This window comes from Rattus norvegicus, chromosome 2 (assembly GCF_036323735.1).
Source record: "Rattus norvegicus strain BN/NHsdMcwi chromosome 2, GRCr8, whole genome shotgun sequence".
NCBI lineage: Eukaryota > Metazoa > Chordata > Mammalia > Rodentia > Muridae > Rattus > Rattus norvegicus.
This window is the reverse complement of record NC_086020.1, coordinates 178,164,153-178,190,837: the sequence shown is the minus strand read 5'-3', so window position 1 is coordinate 178,190,837 and position 26,685 is coordinate 178,164,153. Positions and strand designations below refer to the sequence as shown.

At 44.4% G+C, this 26,685-nt stretch overlaps 1 protein-coding gene across 2 annotated transcripts in view; it reads left to right on the top strand.

Annotated features, from left to right (window-relative positions):
* Window positions 1-26,685, top strand: part of Ints3 (integrator complex subunit 3) — a 52,249-nt gene that overhangs the window by 18,426 nt on the left and 7,138 nt on the right. Inside the window, exons 4-20 of one of the 2 annotated variants that reach the window (XM_017591307.3) lie at window positions 2,028-2,141; window positions 2,395-2,479; window positions 4,154-4,220; window positions 6,656-6,800; window positions 8,539-8,668; window positions 10,145-10,242; window positions 12,707-12,898; window positions 14,323-14,410; window positions 14,867-14,946; window positions 15,328-15,419; window positions 15,774-15,880; window positions 16,424-16,618; window positions 16,956-17,085; window positions 17,452-17,506; window positions 17,751-17,854; window positions 18,229-18,273; window positions 18,454-18,573. In XM_017591307.3, coding sequence (XP_017446796.1) covers window positions 2,028-2,141; window positions 2,395-2,479; window positions 4,154-4,220; window positions 6,656-6,800; window positions 8,539-8,668; window positions 10,145-10,242; window positions 12,707-12,898; window positions 14,323-14,410; window positions 14,867-14,946; window positions 15,328-15,419; window positions 15,774-15,880; window positions 16,424-16,618; window positions 16,956-17,085; window positions 17,452-17,506; window positions 17,751-17,854; window positions 18,229-18,273; window positions 18,454-18,573 — 1,847 coding nt within the window. The remainder of the gene's footprint in view (window positions 1-2,027; window positions 2,142-2,394; window positions 2,480-4,153; window positions 4,221-6,655; window positions 6,801-8,538; window positions 8,669-10,144; window positions 10,243-12,706; window positions 12,899-14,322; window positions 14,411-14,866; window positions 14,947-15,327; window positions 15,420-15,773; window positions 15,881-16,423; window positions 16,619-16,955; window positions 17,086-17,451; window positions 17,507-17,750; window positions 17,855-18,228; window positions 18,274-18,453; window positions 18,574-26,685) is intronic. The other variant, NM_001427200.1, reaches the window with a different exon arrangement.

Sequence of the window (26,685 nt, the reverse complement as noted above, 5' to 3'; positions counted from 1 at the left end):
CCCATATCCCTACCTACCTAATTTTATGTGTGTTCTCTCTCTAAACCAAAACCAAAACCATAAAAATGATGGCAGGGGGTGAGGGGTTGGAAGGGAAGATGATTCATCAAAAGAGCACTGACTGCTCTTTCAGAGGTCATGAGTTCAATTCCCAGCAACCACATGGTGGCTCACAACCATCTGTAATGGGATCTAATGACCTCTTCTGGTGTGTCTGAAGACAGCTACAGTGTACTTATATACATAAAATAAACAAATCTTAAAAAAAAATAGAAGTAGAAGGTTGGGCATGGTAGTGTGTGCCTTTAATCCCAGCACTTGAGAGCAGAGGCAGGTGGGTCTCTGAGTGCCAGGTCAGCCTATTCTGCTTAGTGAGTCCAAGGACAGCCAGAACTGTGTGGAGACCCTTTCTAAACTATAAACGAATGAGAAATCCCATACACACAAATGAAAATCAAAACAAATAATTTTAAAAAACCACTAAAACAAAAAATGCCAAAAGATATTAAACAAAAATCCCCATAATAAAAGAGCATGAAGTCTGTTCATTGTTGGCCAGCTACTCCTGAGCACGTGGTGTGTGGTTGGCACACCCAGTGACACTGTTATAATTTCCCTCTGCCAGCAGCTATTACTTGCAAATAGATTCTTGGTTAGGGGCAGGATCCTGTGTCACTACCTCCCCCCTCTTCCCTTCTTTCTTGACAGGGTCTCACATGACTCAGATGCCTCAAACTTTCTATGTAGTTGAACACCTTGAATGCCTGATCCTCCTCCTACCTCCCAAGTGCTCAGATTACAGGCCTGTACCTCCACACATGGCTTATTGTTAATCCTGGTGTCTTCTGAAGTTTCTGTCTAGTTAAGATGCTAATATCTCTTTAAGTTTTACCCTTTTGGCTGAGTCCATGACAGGATAGAACTCAGCAGGTGCAGAAGGCAGCTAATGAGCTTCCCTAAGGCCTGACCTCATTGAAGAAAGAAGCAGAGTAGAAAAAGGTCTGAGGGAAGGGAAATGGTGACTCAGAGGAAACTTCTACTCTTTCTTATCCCCCCAGGGGTGAGGATGTTAAACCCCACCTCCAACCCATCAATACAAAAGCAAAGGTCATTCAAGAGAACCGAAGGATGTCATTTAGTTAATAAACTGAGTTTGGGAGCAGCAAGGTGACTGGGTGGGTAAAAACACTTGCCACACAGAGCTTTCCTCTGACCACATACAGATTAAAATGAGGGTTTGTGGTTTGTTTTAGATAGTGGTGGTGGTGGTGGTGGTGGTGGTTGTGAGACTAAGAGAAGCTGTGGTAGTACATACCTGTGATCTCAGGAGGCTGAGAAGGTGGCCATACTTTGTAAGTTCCAGAGCAGTCTGATCTACAATGTAAGACTCTGTCTCAAATAAAAAGAAGTGTTTTAAGTAAAGGTCTCACCTAGTAGCCCAACTACCCTTGAACTTATGATTTCTCTCTCTTAACCACCAAATGCTGGGATTATAGGCATGTACAACTATATCAAGCTAAGAAAGTACAATTTTGTTTCTGTTCTTTCTCCCAGACCCTGATCCCTTTATGTTCCCTTTGCTGCATCTGGCTGGGTTACAGCAAATCTAAACACCTCTGGGTTTCTTTTTGACTGTCACCCAAACCCATTTTTCAGTGACCTTTTACTGGCAGATAAAACACAGATGGCTTCCACCTGGGTTTGCTCAGCTTGTGGCATCAAACAGTATGACACTTCCTGAAAAGGGAGGTTGGGGGACAGGGACAGGACTAGGAGCTTTGCCCAGCAGACTTTCTTGCCTTATTAGAGAATCTTTTCATCCTTTTTCCCTAATCCAAGAGGCAGAAGAGGGTACATTTGGAGTGGAGGAGCCCTGTAGGAAAAGAATGGAGAAGGCAGTGCCCCATTTTCTCTCAGTTGCCTCTCAGTGTCCTTATGTTGCTGTGCAGGCGATGGTCAGGGTTGGATGGTGGCTTTTGGGTCAACATCTTAGCTCACTGGCTACTCACAAACCTTACTTCTCACAGTGTTACCGGGACTTGGCTCTGGTCAGTCGTGATGGTATGAACATTGTCCTGAACAAAATCAACCAGCTACTTATGGAGAAGTACTTGAAGTTGCAAGATACCTGCCGTACTCAGGTAAGACCAGAAAGAAAAGTGGGGAAGGGGGACCCTGGAGTGTCACTAGAGCATGTGCCTAGCACACACAAGGTCTAGATTCAGGTTCCAACTCCAAACGAAAAGAAAACAGCTCAGAGGTGTAGACCGAAGGTGAACCTTCTAAAGAGAGGGTGGGGTGCAGCTCTGTCACTGTGCACCTAAACTGTAACACAATTGATTGGCTCCTTTTCCAAGCTCACATATCTGCTCTAAATGTCTCTCTCTCCTTTAGTTGGTGTGGTTGGTTCGGGAACTAGTAAAGAGTGGAGTTCTGGGAGCTGATGGTGTTTGCATGACATTTATGAAGCAGATTGCAGGTAAGCTTGTTAGCTCGAGCATTAGAAGGGAAGGAGCCCAGAGATAAGGCTAGGCAGTGAAAATGGTCAAGTACCTGTGAGGAATGCAAGTGATGGGGTAGGACCCTGGGAGGGATCGATATCTCCCGGCCACATATGTTGCAGGAAAAAAAATGGATTGGAAAGTCACAGGGGGCTTTTAGATTAGTAGTCTTGCCTTGATTTCTTTCCTGCTAAATTAAGACCTAACCAGGTATTTGGTTTGTGTTAGCAGTCATCTCTCTGGAGTTGGAGAAGCATGCTAGATCAGGAAGGGATTCAGAGATAATCTAGTGAAGCCATTTGGTTTCTGCCTTTCTGCTTTCCCTGGCTCCACCCCTGTTCTAAACACTGGGTTCCTGGTGATTTCGGCATCTAACTGGAACTAGTCTGAGGGACAGTGCCACAGAATAGTCCCTGACATTTAGGGTTTTTTTTAATCTTGGCATCCGTGACATCTGTTTGAAACACTGAATATGAGAAAGGTCTGCTCAAGCCACCTCTCCTGCTTTGAGACTGCTTGTGTTTTGTTTTCCTGATAAAAACAAGAAACAAAACAAAGTATTAATAATAGATAAAAAATGAGGCCAACTCTGTAGCTCTTTCACCATCAGTGCCTGGTTTTTGTTTTGTTTCATTTCCTGTGGTGATAAGAACTGTACCTAAAGCCTTGTGAATTTAGCAGGCACTCCACCTCTGGAGTATTCTGTGCCCAGCTCCACCCTCCCACCCTCTCTCATTTTTTCTTTTTAAATAAAGAAAAGTCTTGCTCTGCAGCCCATGCTGGCCTTAACAACTGCAATCCTCCTGTGACAGCTTCTTGTCATGTACCATCGGACCTGGCTCTGCCCTGCCTTTTCTTCAGGGCTTTCTCTAACACAGATGCCACTGCTTCATGTGTGTGGCCCCAACCTTTGTGCAACTTGGTGAGCATTGAAATTTTTTCACTGAGACCCAGAGCAATGAGTAGCATTGGTGTGATGAATATTTATTTTTATTCTTTCTTGGCACTTTCTTAACTGTTTGACACTCCCAGCCCCACTTCTCATCCCAATATTTTTGTCTGGCAACAATGCATTTTAATTCTGCTCCAGGGAGTTCAGTGGCAAGATCCAAAGATCCTTAGCTTATCAGGATGCTGAGTCCCACCCTGGCATTCAGACACCAGACTGCAGCCACTGTCAGCAGCCTGCATCTCTTAGGCCCTGGTTCAGATACCACCTTTGGCTTCTAAGGTCTGTTTTTCTCAGACATCACCTTTCAAGGACAAAGCATTACCTCTGCAGATTTGGTGGATAGAACAATATCCTCTCTGGTGCGGGGGCAGTTCTAGAACATACTTTCCCTTTCTTTTTTTTTTTTTTTTTTTTTTTGGTTCTTTTTTTTTTTTTCCGGAGCTGGGGACCGAACCCAGGGCCTTGCGCTTCCTAGGCAAGCGCTCTACCGCTGAGCTAAATCCCCAACCCTATACTTTCCCTTTCTTAAGGCAAAGGGAAAAATGTTAAATCCTAAAAGAGAGAACGGTGTATTCTAACATTCAGGGCAGTAGTGGTGGCATAGTAGACCAGCAGGATGACTTAAGAGATTTGATTAGCTGAGCTGCTAATTAGAGCTACTGGATTCTGATTCTTCCTCCTCTTACCCCCTTGAAATCAGGTGGTGATGTTACAGCCAAAAATATCTGGTTGGCAGAAAGTGTTCTGGATATCCTGACGGAACAGAGGTAGAGTCTACCGTGAAGGGTGGGGTGAGAGCCAGATACAGCTGTGTTGGGTGTGAGTACGGGACTTGGGGAAGAAAGGCTCCTCTGTGGCTTGAAAGTACTCTGAGGCAAGGGGAAGATGTGCCGAGCCTGATGGTGGCAGATGAGGAACTAATGCCAGAAGATGAAGGAGTGGGAAAGAAGGAGCTAAAATACCTCAGAGCCCAGAGCATCTGGCTTCATCTGATAAGGGTTTATTTTTGACCCAGACCTCCTTGGAATGTTTATATTTGGGGGGGACTGAGAGGGAAATGAGCTCAGCTGAGGGGCAGCCAACCACATGAGCCTGGGGTACCTCTCCTCCCTTCCCAGCCTCAGTCCAGCACATGCTCTTTTTTGGAATGGCACGGGGCAATATAGGTGACTAGGGAGCAGAGAATCCTGCTATAAAGTTACATGCGGCCACATTTGACCTTTGGCTCCTTTTCCCCAACAAGTGAAGGGCTATTCTAGTATGTAAATTTGCTTATGGCCCCCCCTTGAGGCTATGGCCTCAATTTCAGTATCACTTCTTTTTAGCATCTCTTTCTGAGTAAGAACATCAAGTAGATAAATGACTGAGAAGCCTAATATTGTTCATATTCATTTCAGTTTAAAAGAATGGTCCTCTTCATAGTGGAGAAAGCTATGTTCTGCCCAGTCCTGCTGTGTAGTGCCACCTAGTGGCCTCGACCCAGTTATGCAGCTGCCCTGGGACCAGAGTCTTCACACTAGCAATGGACTTCTTGGAGTTTCTTACCTGGCCTCTGCTTCTCTTTAGGTTTCTGTGTTTCTCTGCTACCTTTGGCTTGAGGCTCTTACTCCCTCTTCTCTTCATTAAGCTGTCCTAGTGGCACATTTGTCCTTCACCTCTGCCAGTAACCTTCCTCCAAAGTGGTTCATCTCATTCTGTTCGAATTCCGTTCTAGCCACACCTTAAAGCTGAATTTCCCATGCAGGTGCCACATGGCAGCCACATTGCTGCCTGACCCCTTCACATTTTTGGTGAAAGGGAATGCCTTGGCATTTAAAACTATGTTCTAGCTCCCCATCCTGTTTTTCTAACGGGTAAAAGGAAGCTCGTGTCCTTGGCTAGCATTTCCATTTTATGGAAACAAAAGGACAGTGCTGGGCCTAGTAGTGAATGTCTACAATCTTAGCATTTGGGAGGCTGAGGCAGGAGAATTACTCTGAATTCGAGTCTAACCTGGGCTATATAGTAAGACTGCGTGTCAAAAAACAGCTCCCACATACACAAAAGAAAGAGAAAGAAGAAAAAGATACCATAAGAAAAGAAAAGGCCGTGGTCTTTTAGTTAATTAAATGGCTTGATTACTTTTCCTGAATCAGGAAGTTGCCTGGTTATAGTAATTAAACTCTTCCTCTAGTTCTCTGCCTTTCAGCAGGGGTGTCAAAGCAATTACAAACTACTTGGCACTTAGAGGCAGCATTAGTGGTGTGTGGGGACCCTTTTGAAGCAGCTGGACACAGATAATATTTTCATCACTCTGTTTTTCTTTTTCTTTTTTTTTTTTTCTTTCTTCCCCCCCCCCTTTTTTTTTTTTTTTCTTCCGGAGCTGAGGACCGAACCCAGGGCCTTGAGCTTGCTAGGCAAGTGCGCTACCACTGAGCTAAATCCCCAACCCCATCACTCTGTTTTTCAGGGAAATTCTGAAACTCTGGGGAAATGCGCTTTGCCATCTAAAATCAGCTGCCCCCTCCCTCTCCAATCCTTCCAGATTTTGGTTTAGGGTAGATAACTCATTTTCTGAGGGTGGGGTCAGTGGTTAGAGCCAGGGAAAGGTTTGTGATTTGGTTGGCTATAATAATAACTCTGGTAGAGGGATAGGATAGCCCAATGTGTTCTAAGAACTCCTGAAAAGGTCCTGGAAATCCCCAGAGGCCTCTACATCCCACTTAAGAGAACTACGGGGTTGGGGATTTAGCTCAGTGGTAGAGCGCTTGCCTAGGAAGTGCAAGGCCCTGGGTTCGGTCCCCAGCTCCGAAAAAAAGAAAAAAAAAAAAAAAAAGAAAAAAAGAGAACTACTGACAGATCTCAGCAGGAGAAACATAGCTTTCCTCTCTCCCAAGCCTGACATACACCATTCATCTATGATAGGCCTTGGCGGTTGAATGAGTTAACAAGCACAATTATTTATGGGCAACTGTGACTGTGTCTATGTTCTAAGAGGCTGATTTTATTTGTTATCTACCTTTGTGGGGTATCTGTCTGGTGAAGGGAATTAGTTACCTTTACCTTCCTTAATCAACTGATAGTTGGATAATAACATCCAGAGTGAAACCCTCAAAAGACAAGCCATTCTTAGTATGTGATCGTCTCAGGAGTATGAGATACAGCCCTGTAGGGTGAGGAGGTCTTGGAGAGGTAGGTGCAGCGCCTCCATCCCTTCCTGCAGGGAGTGGGTACTGAAGAGCAGCATCCTCATTGCCATGGCTGTGTACACGTACCTCCGACTCATCGTGGACCACCATGGGACCGCCCAGCTCCAGACCCTTCGGCAGAAGGAAGTCGACTTCTGTATCTCCCTGCTTCGGGAACGGGTAAGGGAACAGGACAAACAGTATGAGGAAGTGATGTAGAGATGTGGCATCTCTGTGGCCTTTATGCTTCTAGGCCAGAGATCCTTTGTTAGAGGTTCAGGTGGTTCTGATGTGGTGTGGTCATCATCTCTAGACAGCTCAGGAGCAAAGGACAGGGAATCGGGGTGGAATGCCCCCTGCTCCTAGAAATGTCATATGTAATGCTGGCATCTTCAGGGCTTTTCTGGTCAGTTTCGGTTTACATTGTTGTACAACAGATAGCAGCTATTGTGTTCCCACTGTTACATGAACCCCAGCTCCCCCAGAAGTATTAGTGTGTTTACTTGGGTGGGTTATGAATTATCTACTGTAGTTTCTCCCAAGAGATATTCTAGAGCTAAGCTATTAAGATACTGACTACATAGGAAAAGTTCATTAAAAGAAATATCAGATAACATCAGATAAAGTTCAGTAGTTAGCAACAAGTGCTGTTCTCACAGAGGACCTGGATTTAGTTCTCAGCACCTATATGGTGGCTTACAGCCATATGTAATCCCAGTTCCAGGGGACCAAGCACTCTCCTCAGGCCTCTGTAGGCATGTTGTATACATATATACATGTGGGCAAACACTGATACACATAGAATAAAAATCTTTTAAAAAAATTCAAGATGTGGGCTGGGGATTTAGCTCAGTGGTAGAGCGCTTACCTAGGAAGCGCAAGGCCCTGGGTTCGGTCCCCAGCTCCGAAAAAAAAAGAACCAAAAAAAAAAAAAAAAAAATTCAAGATGCGGGGTTGGGGATTTAGCTCAGTGGTAGAGCACTTGCCTAGCAAGCGCAAGGCCCTGGGTTCGGTCCCCAGCTCCGAAAAAAAAAGAACCAAAAAAAAAAAAAAAAAATTCAAGATGCGGGGTTGGGGATTTAGCTCAGTGGTAGAGCACTTGCCTAGCAAGCGCAAGGCCCTGGGTTCGGTCCTCAGCTCCGGGAAAAAAAAAAAAAAGAATTAAAATTCCTAAATCACAAGACCACAGAGATGTTGATAGGTAGCTTAAAAAAAAACAAACAAACAAACAAAAAAAAAAAAACAAAGAAAAAAACCACACGCGATTAAAAAAAAAATTCAAGATGCATTCCCATAATTGGATAGGCACAGACCTTTAATCAGTATTGTTTAGACCATTCAGATACAGATTATTTCTTTTATCACAAATTGTCTTTCCTGATGGACAGAGTGAACTTTGGGGTAGTGTATATAGGTGCTACTCCCTAGCCCCATACTTTTAGAATCAGTTCCCTTGAACTGAATCAAGGAGAGGAGAGGAGACTTGATTGATGCAAGCATCCGCATGGCTTCAGCTCTTCCCAGGCACCTCTATCCTTGTGATGGTCCCCATCCTCCACCTTTCTTCCCTGAGCAGTCCCCTGTATAGCATGTTTCCTTTTTTTTTTTTTTTTTTTTTTTTTAAGGTTTATTATGTACAGAGTTCCGCCTGTGTATATGTGTATATGCCTGCAGGCCAAAAGAGGGCAGCAGATCCCATTACAGATGGTTGTGAGCCACCATGTGGTTGCTGGGAATTAAACTCAAGACCTCTTGAAAAGCAGACAGTGCTCTTAACCGCTGAGCCCTCTCTCCAACCTGGACATTTTTTTTGTCATCCATAGATCATGCTATTCTTCTGCCCTTCTTCTAGAAGGGGAATGATACATGTGTCTATTCTCTCTCCTGCTCCCCATTCTCCAATCTCCATCCCATCCAGTTCATGGAATGTTTGATGATTGGCCGGGACCTCGTAAGATTACTTCAGAATGTTGCTAGGATACCAGAATTTGAACTGCTTTGGAAAGATATCATACATAACCCTCAGGCCTTGAGTCCTCAGTTTACAGGTAAGTAAGCACCTGGGTGTCCTCTGTCCTTGTATGTCCTGATTGGGTTTGAAGAGGCAGAAGTTGCCCCGAAGAGATTTTATTAGTCAGGGAAAGCTTAAGATAGGACTCACTATGCCAGTTTCAGCTGGGTATGGGAATGACAGAAGCTCAGAACAGTTCATGTAGTTTCTGACTAGGGCCTACATGCCTGGTTTCAGCTGCCATTACTCCTAAAAAAAGAAATCATTCAACGCCTCAAGATAGCTCAGTAGGTTGCCTAGGAAGCGCAAGGCCCTGGGTTCGGTCCCCAGCTCCGGAAGAAAAAAAAAAAAAATAGCTCAGTAGGTAAAATACTTGTTCCCAAGCCTGATAACTGAGTTCAGTCCTTAGAGCCTCTGTAATAGAAGAGAAACTTCACTCCCAAAGTTGTGCTCTGAGCCTCCACACCCACTGTGACTTGTGTGTGTCCACATTACATGCAACAATAAATAAAAATAAGAAACTTAAAGGACAATCATGGGACGCTGTTGGCCTCTCCTTCCCACTGTTCCCTATCAAGGTGATGACCGGGGCCTCCAGTCAGAGGACAAACCATAAAGCCGAGTCAGCAGAGTGTCCTGGAAGAGATGGCCCCCAAAATGTAATTCAGTGATAAAGCACCTAGTTTGAGTTCTAGAGCTATGGAAAAGAAAAAGAAATGTCCCCAAATGGTGTGTGTGTGCATCCTTGTTTATTTTCTCTTGTCCTTCTGACTTTCCCAGAATCCTTTTGTATTTTGAACAGCAACTCTGTAGCTCTATTTTTTTCCCCTCACACCTCCAACAGTTCTGCACAACACAAATGTGTGCGTGTGTGTGTGTGTGCGTGTGTGTGCGTGTGTGTGCGTGTGTGTGCGTGTGTGTGTGTGTGTGTGTACACACCTGAAGGCTGTCATCTAGGACCTGGGAAGTGAGGACAAAGAGAAGACAGTGCTACTGTGTGATACGCGGCTAATAGCTTAAGCAAGTGTCGGGTTGTCAGAGGGTGTGTGCCAGCTCTTTAATTGTCTGTACAACCCTTAAGATGAATGCTTCGCTTTCTACACAGGAAAGTGAGGTCTAGAGAGATTAAGTCACTTGCTGAAGGCCACCTAATACATGACAGGAAGGATTCGGATACAGGTCTTTCTGGTGCAGTGATTATGGCTGTGCCACACAATCACATTGGCCCTAGCATCTCATAGTGTCACTCTGAGTAAGAGACAGTTAGGTTAGCGCTTACCATATTTCCCCTGAATTCCCCACTTATTTCTAACTATAAAATGATAGGTAGCTGGGAGGCCAGCTGACGGAAACCTCTGTAGTCAGTGTGAATGGTAGCTACCTTGTTTGCCTTTGCTGGCCTTCTCTAAGGCTTGTCTTAGAATAGGCCCTGAGTTAAACCACACCTGGCCTAGTTTTGTCTTGTGCCTTCCCTTTCTCTGGTCTTCATACTTCTCTTCTGCATTTGGCTCAGGTATCCTACAGTTACTTCAGTCAAGAACATCCCGGAAATTTTTAGCCTGTCGTCTAACCCCAGACATGGAAACGAAGCTGCTCTTCATGACATCGAGGGTGAGACCATCTATGCATAGGAAGAGGAGTTACAGGAGTCAGGTGTTAGTCGAGTGCCGTGCAGATTTGTCACCACCCGAAAGTGACTAAGTAGATATCCCTCACCTTTTGATGCTATTCTTGGTTCAGTCTATGCTTGCACATTGCACAATGCTATAAAGAGATTTAAAGGAAAAATTAGAAGCGTAGTGTTGAATAAGCAAGACAGAATGCTCACTCTTTGGAAGTTTTGTTTTTAAAGCGGCCATGCCAGTGATTGTACACAGGGGATCTATCTGTGGTGTATGCCTTTTGTTTTCCAAACATGGTTGCAGCATGGTAAAACAGTCTTAGGACTGTAGTTTTCTTCTCTCTGAGGATGCTTGTGGAATCTGTGTTTAGTGGACTTTTTAGGCAACTCCTCTGTAGCCACCCTTCAGATCCCAAGACAACACAGAATTGCCAAGACCCTGCTGCCTCTTGTAGCTATGTGCCAAATGTTACGTTAAATTAGTAACTAGTTGTGATGGCATACACCTGTGATCCCAGCCTCTGTGATCAGAGGCAGGAGGATTGCCACAAATTTGAGGTTCTCCAGAAATCTTGTCTAAACAAGGAGCAAAAACAAAAACACATAAACATTAAAAAACAGAGGTGTGGGTGCACCTGCAGATAATCTATACACAAAAAAGCCAGTGAAGGACAGCTGCTCCAAATTCAAAGATAGCCTGGGCTACATGACACCCTGTGTTTAAAAACACAAAACCAGTGGACATGGAGACATGCACTTTAATCCCAGCACACAAGAAGCAGGGGTGGCAGATGTTTATGTTTTCAGAACCAACTAGGGCTGCATAGTAAGACTGTCTCCAAAAAAGAAGACAAAGGAAAAAAGAGATTGTAAGAGGGCTGGGTCAGCCCCTGCATGAAAACACTGAGGCATAGGATCTCAAGTTCCAGGATGGCCTGAAGTACAAACAACATTGTGTCCAAAAGGCCACATTTGGAGTGTGTACATGTTGTCTTAGGGTTTCTCTTGCTGTGATAAAACACCGTGAGCAGAAGCAACTTAGAGAGAACAGGGTTTGGTTTGTTTCACTTACACTTCCAGTTAGCACAGTCCATCTCTGAGGAACTCAACCTGAAGTGAGGAGCTGAAGCAGAAACTGAGGAGGGTTACCACTTACTTGCTAACTCTCTCGACTGACTCTGCCTTTCTGTGATGGCAAGGACCATCAGCCAGAGTGGCACCACCCATAGAGAGCTGGGCCCTCCCACATCAACCATCAATCAAGATAATGCCCCACAGCCTTCTTGTCCACAGGCCAGTCTGCTGGGGACATGTTCCCAGATGGAAGAGGTTCCATCTTCCAGAGTAGTGCTCTACCTTACTTATGTCATGAAGTTAACCATCACACCGTGTGTGTTAAACTTAGTCCTTGTCGCACTTTCTGGGTCTCAAGTGTTCAGCCACTGTGGCTGCCCCGGCTCTCTTTACTGTTGACCTAGAAGCATCTTGTTAACCTTTCTCATCTAATTTGACGTCTTCTGAGGGGAATAGACGAGGACACCGAATCCTCCTTCATTGGTGCTGTTATTTGGTTGTTATGTGGTTGGTTTGAAAATGGGTCTTACGGGGCTGGGGATTTAGCTCAGTGGTAGAGCGCTTACCTAGGAAGCGCAAGGCCCTGGGTTCGGTCCCCAGCTCCGAAAAAAAGAACCAAAAAAAAAAAAGAAAATGGGTCTTACTATGTAGTGCAGTTTTTGAACTATTGGTCGTCTTTCCACATCAACTTCGAGTTTATGTTATGATTTTATGTTTTGACCACCATATCTGGCTCTAGTGTTACTATTTGTAAACATCTGATGTGTGTTTGGAAAAGGACTTACTCCCTGGTCTGGAGTTTGTGCCTTGGTTAATAGTCACATTGAGGCTGTCCTGTGTCAAGAGTGGTGACCAGGGACTGGAGAGATGGCTCAGCAGTTAAGAGCACTGGCTGCTCTTCCAGAGGTCCTGAGTTCAAATCCCAGCAACCACATGGTGGCTCACAACCATCTGTAATGAAACCTGATGCCCTCTTCTGGTGTGTCTGAAGCTACAGTGTACTCACATACATAAAATAAATAAGTATATTAAAAAAAAAAAAAAAAAAAAGTGGTGACCAGGCATAGCTCTTGCTCTGCGGGAACATTCTCTGCTCAAGAACAGGACAAAGAGGATGCTTCTGGGCAGAGCATCAGTGACAAGTACAAGAATAAGCGGCCAGAAATGGGCTGCAGGCCAGTGTGGCTCCAGGCAGTGGCAGGAGTGTGCCACCCATATGCAAGGCAAGCTAGTTTATTAAGACCAGGATGTCCTCCAAAAGGAGAGGGCATCAAGAAGCAAATGAGCTCAGTGAAGTTGTCAGAAGGACATGAATCCAAGTCAAGCCTCGTTTCCTTCTGTTCACCATCCCACCTTCCTTTCCATTTTCTCCTTCCTCAGGTGCGGTTTGGCCAGCAAAAGCGATACCAGGATTGGTTCCAGCGCCAGTACCTCTCAACCCCTGACAGTCAGTCTCTGCGCTGTGACCTCATTCGATACATCTGTGGGGTAGTTCACCCCTCTAACGAAGTGCTGAGTTCTGATATCTTGCCCCGATGGGCCATCATTGGCTGGCTCCTGACAACATGCACGGTAAAGGGCCAGGCCACGTCAGAGACTGCTGCGTGGGGAGCTCCTCTAGAGTGTTCCTCTATCGTGTTCCTGGACTCCCACCACCTCTCATTCCAAAGCCACCTGAACCCTATGGACCTTCCAGGCTCTTTCCTTTCTCCCTTTGTCTCTAGAAATTGGTATTAGTCCTTGCTCTAAGCTTTGGTTTGACTGGGCTAATCATCTTCTTTACTGTCAAGCCCCCCAAACCTGATTTCTGTTGTTGTCTGCTTGATACAAGATATTACTATGTAGCTTTGGCTAGCCTTGAGCTACAGGCCTCTGGTCTGTCTCATCAGATCTGCAATTAGGTGTGCACCAACCACTATGTCGGCTCAAAACCTGGATTCTTGAGGAGTCACTTCCTAGGTCCCTAAGGAACCCTGGGTCCCTGAATCCGAGGCCTCCCTTTGTTTTTCCTCTTTGCTTCTAGAATCCATATGTGGTAATCCTCTTGTTTCTCATTCAGATTCAGGGCTTTCAGCCTCCTGTTTATTTTGTTTGTTTTGTTTATGGTATGGTGGTGTGTGTGTGTGTGTGTGTGTGTGTGTGTGTGTGTGTGTGTGTGTCTGAGTGAGTGTCTGTGTTGGTGGAGATCTAGAGGTTAGAAGAGGGGACTGGAGTTATTGGTGGTTGTGAATCACCATGTTGGTGTTGAAATAAAACCTAAGTCCTTTGTAGGAGCTCTTTACCACCGTGATCTCCAGAGTCCCCTCTGGGGACTGAATTACCAGGGTCCCATATCAGATATCCTGCATATCAGATATTTACATTACAATTAATAATAGCAAAATTTATGAAGTAGTTATGAACTTAGGAGGTAGAAAGTAATTTTATGGTTGGAGATCGTCACAATGTTGAGAAACTGTATGAGAGGGTCACAGTGTTAGGAAGGTTGGAAGTCACTGCCTTAGACACTTACTTCCATAACCTTTGGTATCAGCTTTTGATACTTTCTTTCCCTAAAAACAGAGAAGTTTTAAAGGAGCCATTTCCTTCCCAGAGTATGTTTTCTGTGCTAGTGACACTGTTCTTAAGCATCCCGCACCCCTCCCCCATTTTATGGACTCCCTGGAATGTGCTGATTCAGGCAGCAGGCCATTCCTAGGGGTCTCTAGGGAGGTGCCCTGCTTGTTCAGCAAAGACAGCTGCAGGCTACTGTAAACATCACCTCAACTCACAGTTTATCAGTGTGCCCATGCTGCTCTCCTGATGGCGATTAGGCATGTGTACTGCTGCTCCAGGGAAACCCAGTCCAGTTCCCGTACAATAGACGTGTGTGTTCTCACCCTGATAGGGTTCTTCATCTTTGACTGGGAACTGAATTTCAAAGATGGATTGGCCGGGGGGACCCTGTAAGATAGGAGCTGACTGATAGAACTAGCCCTTCCCCTTTTCTTTTCCAGTCCAATGTTGCTGCCTCCAATGCCAAGCTGGCTTTGTTTTATGACTGGCTGTTCTTCAGCCCAGACAAGGATAGCATTATGAACATAGGTATGTGATTGGGACCAGTCAGCACCACTCTCCTATCCCCCAAACCCCCACTGTGAGTCCTGGTGATAGCAGTTGTCAGTCTCAGGGCAGTGTGGGGTGGAGGTGGCTTATCTAGGAGCAATGCCCTTGTTCCTATTCAATTCTCCCTTGACCTACAGGAACAGTGGCTTTGATGAGGTCAACTAATGGCTGCTGCCTTCTCCCCGTAGCCTTGAGCTCTGAGTGGGAGGGCCTAGGCAGAGGAAGTCTGCCCTGTCTTGTTTTCTCCAAGTTGAATACTGGTCCAGGAAAGGAGATGAGGACTGAGTGCAGTTGGGGACAGTTCCCTGCTTGGGTGGTATTGGGAGAATAGACACAAAACTTCCTAGGAGCTTCATATACACTGAGACACCATTAGTAGACATGGAAATGGTGTCTGATGCCAGGGAACCATATATTTTATTTCATGTTCTCTAGAGCCAGCTATTCTGGTCATGCATCACTCCATGAAGCCCCACCCAGCCATCACTGCCACGCTTCTGGACTTCATGTGCCGAGTAAGTACTCTGGCTCTCTGCCCTATTGTGAATGAGCAGTGTTGGACTCCATACTAATCTCCCAGTGACTAGGTCTTCCCAGTGTGCTCTGCTGTAGTCCTGGACCTGAGTTAGCACACACTATCTCCAGTGGAACTGATCCTGTTACCAGAAGGCTTCTCAACTGCAGGATGATGACTCAAGATAGAATCTAATGTATTTTAGGAGGAACTGGGCCTAATCCAAGGATCTTATCTTCATAGTCTGGAGTAATCAAGAATATTGTAGCCCTTTCTGCAACCATACTGTCTCACTTTTAGTCCCCTTGACTAAAACCAAAATAGATTTTTAGTTCTAGTCCAGCAAAACACTGTAGTTATCCCTCCACTTCTTCCCTTGCAGATCATCCCTAACTTCTACCCACCGTTGGAAGGTCACGTTCGGCAGGGCGTCTTTTCTTCTCTCAACCACATTGTGGAGAAACGAGTCTTGGCGTAAGGAATTTGTGTGTTAGGGGTAGGGGATTCTCCCATTGTTTATTAGGTCCCAGTCCCTTTAGATGAGATGCCATTCAGATAGGCACACCACTTCTGACTCCTTCCCTTGACAGCTGTAAAAAGTACTGTCTTTACCTCCTACTGATTGGTGGAAAGACTGATGCCCTCTCGACACAGGAACTTCTAACTGCCATATCACCAAGGCTTCAAAGGCCTGCCTGCCCCCTGTTGACTCGGAAGGGTCTGAAGGTGGCAGAGTTGTGCTGGTCGATATGTCTGTGTTCATGCTGAGTTAGCAGTGAGCAGGGAGCACCATGTCTCATGTTGACCTTCGTCTGTGTTCTCTACTAGACACTTGGCTCCCCTGTTTGATAACCCTAAATTGGATAAAGAGCTTCGGTCCATGCTTCGAGAGAAGTTTCCTGAGTTCTGCAGCTCACCCTCCCCTCCTGTGGAAGGTATGGATTCCCCACAGAGCCTTAATTGAAATCCCACTTGCTGCTGTTGCTCTCTGACTTTTCCCTTGGTGATCTTTCATGAGATGCTTGCCTCCCTGATATTTGCCCATCACCTCTCATCCAGTCCTTAGTCCATGCCCTTCATCAGAGCTCTTCAACTGCCAGACTAGCTGCCATAATTTTTTGTTTTGGAATAAGGGCTTAAGCCAAGCACTACTTTCCAACTTGGCTTTAAATCAAAGAACACTAATAAATGTCCCCAGAGCTGAGCTTGGTGATGCGCGCCTATAATCTTGGTGCATAGGAGGTGGAAACAGGAAGATCAGGGGGTCAGGGGTAACCTGAGATGCATAAACCCTGTTTCAGAAAAGAAAAAGACTGTGCCTAGATCATCACTTACCTGAGCTAGCATGAAAAAGTCATGTCTTATGCTGTCCCTTCCTCTGGGTGGGTCACAGAGAACTTGAGAAAGCAAGTTTGTCCTTCTTTCCAGCAGTGTACCATTTAGGGCATAAACTCTGTATTCTCCCACCTGCCCACTAGCCTCATTTCCAGAAGCATCTGGTATACTGGGGAGCACAAGAGGCTATCAGGAGTCTTTTTTTCTTTACTCACAAGTCAAAATTGAAGAGCCTGTTTCCATGGAAATGGACAACCATCTGTCAGATAAGGATGAGAGTTGCTATGACAATGCAGAGGCAGCCTTCAGTGATGATGAGGAGGATCTTAATAGCAAAGGTAAGGTTAGCACTGGGAGCGTGTGTGTGTGAGTTGTGGCAGCCCAAGAGGCCTATCTCACAGGTAGCCTGCCTGCAATCTTTCTATCCCACCTCTTTTGACCATGAGAGTGAGTTTTGTTTATTTCTGGATGAGGCTCAGTGGTACAGAGCTTAGCATTGAACACTAAAGGCAGGAGGGTACAGTGGTCCTGCCCGTTTGTAGGTATGAGCTGGGACCTGTGTGTAGTCGGGGATTCAGCACCTCGAGAGGGCAGGTTCACTGCGAGAGCTATGAGGAGGGAGCAGGCAGTCATGGGAACCGTCTCTGGTGCTAAAGTCTGACAAACCATCCTCAGGGAAGAAGAGAGAATTTCGCTTCCACCCCATCAAGGAGACTGTTGTGGAGGAGCCAGTTGATGTCACCCCTTACCTTGATCAGTTGGATGAGTCCCTAAGGGACAAAGTGCTGCAGCTGCAGAAGGGAAGGTGGGTACAAACCCTGCTCCCACCCTCGGAGGCCCATACTACCTAGGTGGTATGGGTGGACGGTGGGGTATGGAGGGAGTGTTAAGGGCTCATGGGAAATGTCTGACTGATGTCAGGGAGCATAGGCTGGGAATAGGGTATTCCCATTCCCTAACACCTTGGGGCCCTGCTCTCTGTATTCTAGAGTCTGGAGCAGGGCAGGTGGGGATTTTCCTCTTCTTTGGACCTCTGCCCACAGAGCAGCATATGCTGTCCAGAAGTCTCCCCTATGAGCTCACAGCTCCTCTGTAGTCTGTATGTGCATGTATATACCTTGGGATATGTCTCACCTGTTGTTACTAATTTTCTCTCACTTTTATGTTGTAGTGATACAGAGGCCCAGTGTGAGGTCATGCAGGAAATTGTGGATCAGGTCCTGGAGGTAAGAGGGAACCTCGTCCTTAGGGACAATGCAGTACAATCCATCCCACCTTATAACTCCTTAGGCAGGCCTTACTGGGAAGTGAACTCCACCTTCCCTTCCCCAGATGAACCCTTCTGAGGCAGGGACCAGAGGGAGCTGTTCTGGGAGGTAGACACAGGTGGGCCCAGCAAAGGTTCTGGGCAGGTGGGGTCAGTGAAGTTTGGGTTTGCGTCATGATATCTCTCCTCCCTCTTGTCACCAGGAAGACTTTGACTCGGAGCAGCTGTCTGTCCTTGCTTCCTGCCTACAGGAGCTCTTCAAGGCCCACTTCCGAGGGGAGGTGCTGCCTGAAGAGGTCACTGAAGAGTAAGGCTCATCTCTGATATCTCAGAAGCTGGAGTGTGTTCTTCCAGCCCAGATCCTTAAGCACACCTTGCTATAGGCTTGAGAAAAATCCTCTTTACTTGGTGTTTCCGTGCTTACAAATACCAATGGACCCTGAGAGTATTGGGCAGTAGACCCTAGCCTAGACTATGCCAGTCAGGAGTCTCATCCACAGTGAGGATAACATCTTCAAATTGTGTTTGTGTTGGAAACCTGTTTCTCTGTTACAAAGCACTCGTAGCAGGAAGTTTGCCTTTGTTTGGATATGAGTAGGCAGGATGTCAGGTCTTCCATGTTACCTGCCTTTAGGTGTTCTCCCTTCATGTAGATTCTCACATACAGCCTTCCTCTTCTAGGTCCCTGGAGGAATCAGTAGGGAAGCCTCTGTACCTAATATTTAGGTAAGCACTTAGCCAAAGAGCTGTCTGTCTTCCATCTTCCCTGACAGTGCACAGATATCCTGGTCCTGAGTTCTGGGATTCCCTAAGGGGGAAAAGGTATTCGGTGGGTAGGCAACACTTCCTGTGCCATTCACACCTTAGGAGAGCCTATGCTAGGTGATGCCCTTCTATCCCATCTAGGAACCTGTGCCAGATGCAGGAGGACAACAGCAGCTTTTCGCTGCTTCTGGACCTTCTCTCCGAGCTGTACCAAAAGCAGCCCAAGATTGGCTACCACCTGCTTTACTACCTGAGGGCAAGGTAGGTGTGATCTCTATCTTCCCCGTGGAGTTGGGGCACTCCAGAGAACCAGCCTCTTACACATGCACACCAACCCCTCCCCTCTTTGGCTGTCAGCAGCAGCATTATCTTTTGTTTGTTCATTCTGGGGCTAAGGGTTAAACCCAGGGCCCATACATCTTGTGTTAGTAAGTTTTTCATCACTGTGACACACTAAGGGAAACTTAAAGAGGAAAGATTTATGCTGACTCCTGGTTTCAAACATCGCAGTCCAGGGTCCGCTGGATCTACTCTTTTAGGCCTGCAGTAAGTCAGAATACCATAGCAGTGGGCATGTGGCAGAGGAAGTTGCTCAATTTGAAACAGAAGATTGTGGCAGAGATGGGCCAGAAATAATACCTTCTGAATACGTGCCCTAGTGCCTCCAATGAGACCACAGGCTCCAGGAAATCCACTGCCTTCCAATATTGCTATCAAATCGTGAACCCATCAGCATTCTCGGGTTCTAATCTGCAGTCTCAGCATTTTGGAGGTGGAAGCAGGAGAGATTCTTGTCAAGACCGAAAAGGATTCAGTTGCACCAGTGATTGGATACACATGACCTTTGAAGGGATATATTTCATATCAAAACAGGATATACATTGAGTGCTTTGCTGGTGGTCCTTACTCAGTTTTGCAGCAGAGGGCAGAGCTACCGAGCTGTATAGTAAGCCTCTTTGGTGGAGTGGGTTGTTTGTTTGTTTGTTTGTTTGTTTGTTTCATGTAGCCTAGGTAGGTCTTCAAGCTCCTGATCCTCCTACCTCAGCTTCCTAAGTGCTGGGACTGCAGTCATTCACTACTAGACCCAGACTAGTTGCCAGGCTGCCTCTAAGTCTGCTAAATAGCCCAAACAGATCTTGAAGTTGTGATCCTCTTGCTTCAGCTTCCCAAGTATCTAGGATGACAGGCCAGTTCCACAAGGCCTGGACAAGTATATGATTCTTCCAGGAGTTGTGGTACACCTCTGTAATTACAGGACTTGGATATAGAAGTAGAAGGATCAGGAATTCAAGGCCAGTCTTAGGTACCATAGGACACTCCCCACTCTCACCCCCTTATTTGTGTGGAGCCTCTCCTACGTTTATAAATGGGTTCTGGTGATCAAATGCAGAAAACCTGCATAACAAATGTCTTTACCCATTGGGCAGTCTTGCCAGTCCTACAGAGTATGTTCGAGGCCAGCCTGGTCTGTGTTAGATCCTGGGTCCCCAAAAAAAGTCCTGCTGGGTGATTAGTGACACACACTAGCACTTGGGAGGCAGAGGCAGATGGATTTCTGAAATGGAGGCCAGCCAGGACAGCTCTCAGTCGACACAGAGAAACCCTGTATTGCCAAAACAAAAACACAAGCCAGGAGCTGGATCATTTTATAACTCAATTACTACACTGCAAGCATGGAATTGGGGCCTGAGCGCCACATCAGCAGACGAGGGGACCATGTGCTTCCTGTGGCTCGGCACAGTGTTCCCGCATTTGTGTCTGCTGTGTTCTGTCGGCCCGTCATTTATCCCTTGCAGGATGTCTTTTAATGTCTAGATACACAACATATTTTAGGTCTGTTTTGTACATTTGTGAATGCAGCTTCTGTGATTACCGGTTTACAGTTATTGTGCATATATATTCTTCAGTGGCTTGAATATATACTCAGGACAAGAATGGCACTGGCTACTGGGCCATGGAGTTACTTTGTTTCTGCACTGGTGAGGAGTAACCAAACTGTTTTCCAAAGTAGCCACAACTACAACTTCTTCACATCCCCAGCAACATATGAGATTTCCTTTTTTTTTTTTTTTTTGTTCTTTTTTTTTTTTTTTTTTCCGGAGCTGGGGACCGAACCCAGGGCCTTGCGCTTCCTAGGCAAACGCTCTACCACTGAGCTAAATCCCCAACCCTGAGATTTCATTTCTTGATGTTTTGGTTTTGTTGTTTTGTTGTTGCTTATTTTATTTGTTTTTATTTTGTTTTGTTTTGTTTTTTTAGGACAAGGTTTCTCTGTGTAGAGAAAGACTCAGGGTTAGCCCTGGTCGTCCTAGAACTCAACTCTATAACACTCTGAGATCCACATGCCTTTGCCTCCAGAGTGCTGGAATCAAAGGTCTACACCACCATGCTTAGTTCATTGCTTTTTTTTTAATTGAATATTTTTTATTTACATTTCAAATGTTATTCCCTTTCCAAGTTTCCCATCCAAAGGCCCCCTATCCCATCCCCCTCCACTTGTTCTATGAGGGTGTTCCCCTCCCCAACCATTCCTGACTTCTTGCCTTCCTGCCCTGACATTCTCCTGCACTGGGGGGTCCAGCCATGGCAGGACCAAGGGCTTCTCCTCCCATTGGTGCCTAACAAGGCCATCCTCTGATACATATGTAGCTAAAGCCATGTGTCTGTCCATGTGTACTCTTTGGGTAGTGGTTTAGTCCCTGGGAGCTCTGGTTGGTTGGTATTGTTTTATGGGGTTGCAAGCCCTTTAAACTCCTTCAGTCCTTTCTCTGGTTCCTCCAACTGGGACCCTGTTCTCAGTTCAATGGGTTGCTGCTAGCATTCGCCTCTGTATCTGTCACTTTCTGGCTGAGCCTCTCAGGAGACAGCTATATCAGGCTCCCATCAGCATGCACTTCTTGGCTTCATCAATATTGTCTAGCTGTTTATATATATATGGGCTATATATGTATGGGCTCAATCCCCAGGTAGGGTAGTCTCTGGACGGCCTTTCCTTCAGTCTCTGCTCCAAACTTTGTCTCCATATTTCCTCCTATGAATATTTTGTTCCTCCTTCTAAGAAGGACTGAAACATCTGCACTTTGGTTGTCCTTCTTCTTGAGCTTCATGTGGTCTGTGGATTGTATCTTGGGTAATTTGAGCTTTTGGGCTAATATCCACTTATCAGTGAGTGCATACCATGTGTGTTCTTTTGTGATTGTGTCACCTCACTCAGGATGTTATTTCTAGTTCCATCCATTTGCCTATGAAATCCATGAAGTCATTGTTTTTGATAGCTGAGTAGTACTCCATTGTGTACATGTACCACATTTTCTATATACATTCCTCTGTTCAAGGGCATCTGGGTTCTCTTCAGCTTCTGGCTATTATAAATAAGGCTGCTATGAACATAGTGGAGCATGTGTCTTTGTTGTATGTTGGAGCCTCTTTTGGGTATAGGCCCAGGAGAGGTATAGCTGGGTCCTCAGGTAGTGCAATGTCCAATTTTCTGAGGAACCTCCAGACTGATTTCCAGAATGGTTGTACCAGTTTACAATCCCACCAATAGAGGAGTGTTGCTCTTTCTCCACATCCTTGCCAGCATCTGTTATAATCTGAGTTGTTGATCTTAGCCATTCTGACTGGTGTGATGTGGAATCTCAGAGTTGTTTTGATTTGCATTTCCCTGATGACTAAGGATGTTGAACATTTCTTTAGGTACTTCTTAGACATTCAATGTTCCTCAGCTGAGAATTATTTGTTTAGCTCTGTACCCCATTTTTTTAATAGAGTTATTTAGCTCTCTGGATTCTAACTTCTTGAGTTCTTTGTATATTTTGGATATTAGCCCTCTATCTGACTTAGGATTGTTAAAGATCTTTTCCCAATCTGTTGGTTGCCGTTTTGTCCTAATGACAGTGTCCTTTGCCTTACAGAAGTTTTGCAGTTTTATGAGATCCCATTTGTCGATTCTTTTTTTTTTTTTTTTTAAGATTTTTTTTAACATTTATTTATTTATTATGTATACATCATACAGCTTTCTGCCTGCATGTATGTCTGCAGGCCAGAAGAGGGCACCAGACCTGATTATAGATGGTTGTGAGCCACCATGTGGTTGCTGGGAATTGAACTCAGGACCTCTGGAAGAGCAGACAGTGCTCTTAACCTCTGAGCCATCTCTCCAGCCCCCCATTTGTCGATTCTTGATCTTAGAGCATAAGCCATTGGTGTTTTGTTCAGGAAATTTTCCCCAGTGCCCATGTGATCGAGACTCTTCCCCACTTCTTCTTCTATTAGTTTGAGTGTATGTGGTTTGATGTGGAGGTCTTTGATCCACTTGGACTTAAGCTTGGTACAGGGTGATAAGTGTGGATCAATCTGCATTCTTCTACATGCTGACCTCCAGTTGAACCAGCACCATTTGTTGAAAATGCTATCTTTTTTCCATTGGATGGTTTTAGCTCCTTTGTCAAAGATCATGTGACCATAGGTGTATGGGTTCATTTCTGGGTCTTTCTGTTCCACTGATCTACCTACCTGTCTCTATACCAATACCATACAGTTTTTATCACTATTGCTCTGTAATACTATTTGAGGTCAGGGATGGTGATTCCCCCAGAAGGTCTTTTATTGTTGACTATAGTTTTCAGTATCATAGGTTTTTTTGTTATTCCGAATGAATTTGAAAATTACTCTAACTCTATGAAGAATTGAGTTGGAGTTTTGATGGGGATTGCATTGAATCTGTAGATTGCTTTTGGCAAAATTTTTACTATTAATCCTGCTTATCCATGAGCATGGGAGATCTTTCCATCTTCTGAGATCTTCAATTTCTTTCTTCAGAGACTTGTTATTTGTGACTATTGTGAAGGGCGTCATTTCCCTAATTTCTTTCTCATCCTGTTTATCCTTTGAATAGAGGAAAGCTACTGATTTGTTTGAATTAATTTTATACCCAGCCACTTTGCTGAAGTTGTTTTATCAGGTTTAGTAGTTCTCTGGTGGAACTTTTGGGGTCACTTAAGTATACTATCATATCATCTGCAAATAGTGATATTTTGACTTCTTCCTTTCCCATTTGTATCCCTTTGACCTCCTTTTGTTGTCTGATTGCTCTGACTAGGACTTCGAGTACTATATAGAATAAGTAGAGAGTGGGCAGCCTTGTCTAGTCCCTGATTTTAGTGGGATTGCTTCAAGTTTGTCTCCATTTAGTTTGATATTGGCTACTGGTTTGCTGTATATTGCTTTTACTATGTTTAGGTATGGGCCTTTTTTTTTTTTTTTTTTTTTTTTTTTTTTGGTTCTTTTTTTTTCCGGAGCTGGGGACCAAACCCAGGGCCTTGTGCTTCCTAGGCAAGCGCTCTACCACTGAGCTAAATCCCCAACCCCGGTATGGGCCTTGAATTCCTGATCTTTCCAAGGGGTGTTGAATTTTGTCAAATGCTTTCTCAGCATCTAATGAGATGATAATGTGTGGGGTTTTTTTGTTCGTTTGAGTTTGTTTACATAGTGGATTACGTTGATGGATTTCTTTTTTTTTTTTTTTTTTTTTTTTTCCGGAGCTGGGGACCGAACCCAGGGCCTTGCGCTTCCTAGGCAAGCGCTCTACCACTGAGCTAAATCCCCAACCCCACGTTGAAGTATCCCTGCATCCCGGGGATGAAGCCTACTTGATCATGATGGGTGATTGTTTTGATGTGCTCTTGGATTCGATTTGCGAGAATTTTTTTTTTCTTTTTTCTTTTTTTTCGGAGCTGGGGACCGAACCCAGGGCCTTGCACTTGCTAGGCAAGCGCTCTACCACTGAGCTAAATCCCCAACCCCGATTTGCGAGAATTTTATTGAATATTTTTGCGTTGATATTCATAAGGGAAATTGGTTTGAAGTTCTCTTTCTTTGTTGGGTCTTTGTGTGGTTTAGGTATAAGAGTAATTGTGGCTTCATGGAAGGAATTGGGTAGTGCTCCTTCTGTTTCAATTTTGTGGAATAGTTTGGACAGTGTTGGTATGAGGTCTTCTATGAAAGTCTGATAGAATTCTGCACTAAACTGATCTGGTCCTGGACTTTGCTTTTTTTTTTTTTTCCGGAGCTGGGGACCGAACCCAGGGCCTTGCGCTTCCTAGGTAAGTGCTCTACCACTGAGCTAAATCCCCAGCCTGGTTGGAAGACTTTTAATAACTGCTTCTATTTCTTTAGGAGTTATGGGAATGTTTAGATGGTTTATCTGATTCAGATTTAACTTTGGTACCTGGTATCTGTCTAGACAATTATCCATTTCATCCAGGTTTTCTAGTTTTGTTGAATATAGGCTTTTGTAATAGGATCTGATGATTTTCTGAATTCTCTCAGATTCTGTTGTTATGTCTCCCCTTTCATTTCTGATTCTGTTAATTTGGATACTCTTTCTGTGCCCTCTGGTTAGTCTGGCTAAGGGTTTATCTAGCTTGTTGATTTTTTTCAAAGAACCAGCTCCTGGTTTTGTTGATTCTTTGTATAGTTCTTTTTGTTTCTACATTGATTTCAGCCCTGAGTTTGATTATTTCCTGCCTTCTACTCCTCTTGGGTGCATTTGCTCCTTTTTGTTCTAGACTTTTTTTTTTTTTTTTTTTTTTTGGAGCTGGGGACCGAACCCAGGGCCTTGCGCTTCCTATGCAAGCGCTCTACCACTGAGCTAAATCCCCAACCCCTTTGTTCTAGACTTTTAAGTGTGCTGTCAAGCTGCTGATGTATGCTCTCTCCTGTTTCTTTTTGGAGGCACTCAGAACTGTAAGTTTTCCTCTTAGCACTGCTTTCATTGAGTCCCATAAGTTTGGGTATGTTATGTCTTCATTTTCATTAAATTCTAAAAAGTCTTTAATTTCCTTCTTTACTTCTTTTTTGACCAAGTTGTCATTGAATAGAGTGTGGTTCAACTTCCATGGGTATGTGGGCTTTCTGTCATTTTTGTTGTTATTAAAGACCCCCCTCCCCTTAGTCCATGATTAGATAGAAAGCATGGAATTATTTCAATCTTCTTGTATCTGTTGAGGCCTGTTTTGTGACCAATTATTTATGTGGTCAATCCCGGAGAAGGTACCATGAGGTGCTGAGAAGAAGGTATGTTATTTTGTTTTATAATGAAATGTTCTATAGATATCTGTTAAATCCATTTGGTTCATAACTTCTGTTAGTTTCACTGTGTGTCTGTTTAGTTTCTGTTTCCATGATCTGTCCATTGATGAGAATGGGGTGTTGTCTCCCACTATATTGTGTTAGGTGCAATGTGTACTTTGAATTTTAGTAAAGGTTCTCTTATGCCCATGTATTTGGAGCATAGATATTCAGAATTGAGAGTTCATCTTGGTGGATTTTTCCTTTGATGAATATAAAGTGTCCTTCCTTATCTTTTTTGATAACTTTTGGGTGAAAGTCAATTTTATTCGATATTAGAATGGCTATTCCAGCTTGTTTCTTGGGACCCTTTGCTTAAAAACTTGTTTTCCAGCCTTTTACTCTGAGGTAGTGTCTGTCTTTGTCACTGAGGTGTGTTTCCTTTATGCAGCAAAATGCTGGGTCCTCTTTATGTATCCAGTCTGTTAGTCTATGTCTTTTTTTTTTTTTGTTTTTTGGTTTTTTTTTTTTTTTTGTAGAATTGAGTCCATTGATGTTAAGAAATGTTAAGGAGTAGTGATTGTTGCTTCCCGTTATTTTTTTTAGAGGTGGGATTATGTTTATGTGTGTCTCTTCCTTTGGTTTTGTTGCAAGGAGATTACTTTCTTCCTTTTCCCAGGATGTAGTTTCCCTCCTTGTGTTTGAGTTTTCCATCTATTATCCTTTGTAGGGTTGGATTTGTAGAAAGATAATTGTGTAAATATGGTTTTGTCATGGAATATCTTCGTTTCTCCATCTATGTTAATTGAGAGTTTTGCTGGATATAGTAGCCTGGCCTGACATTTGTGTTCTCTTAGGGTCTGTATGACATCCTTCCAGGATCTTCTGGCTTTCTTAGTCTCTGGTGAGAAGTCTGGTGTAATTCTGATAGGTCTGCCTTTATATGTTACTTGACCTTTTCCCCTTACTGCTTTTAATATTCTTTCTTTGTTTTGTCCATTTGGTGTTTTAACTATTATATAACGGGAGGAGTTTCTTTTCTGGTCCAATCTATTTGGAGTTCTGTAGGCTTCTTGTATGTTTATGGGCATCTCTTTCTTTAGGTTAGGGAAGTTTTCTTCTATGATTTTGTTGAAGATATTTACTGACACTGTAGTTGGGAGTCTTCGCTCTCTTCTATACCTGTTATCCTTAGGTTTGATCTTCTCATTGAGTCCTGTATGTTTTGGGTTAGGGGCTTTTGCATTTTACATTATCTTTGACCATGTTTTCTATGGTATCTTCTGCCCGTGGGAGTCTCTT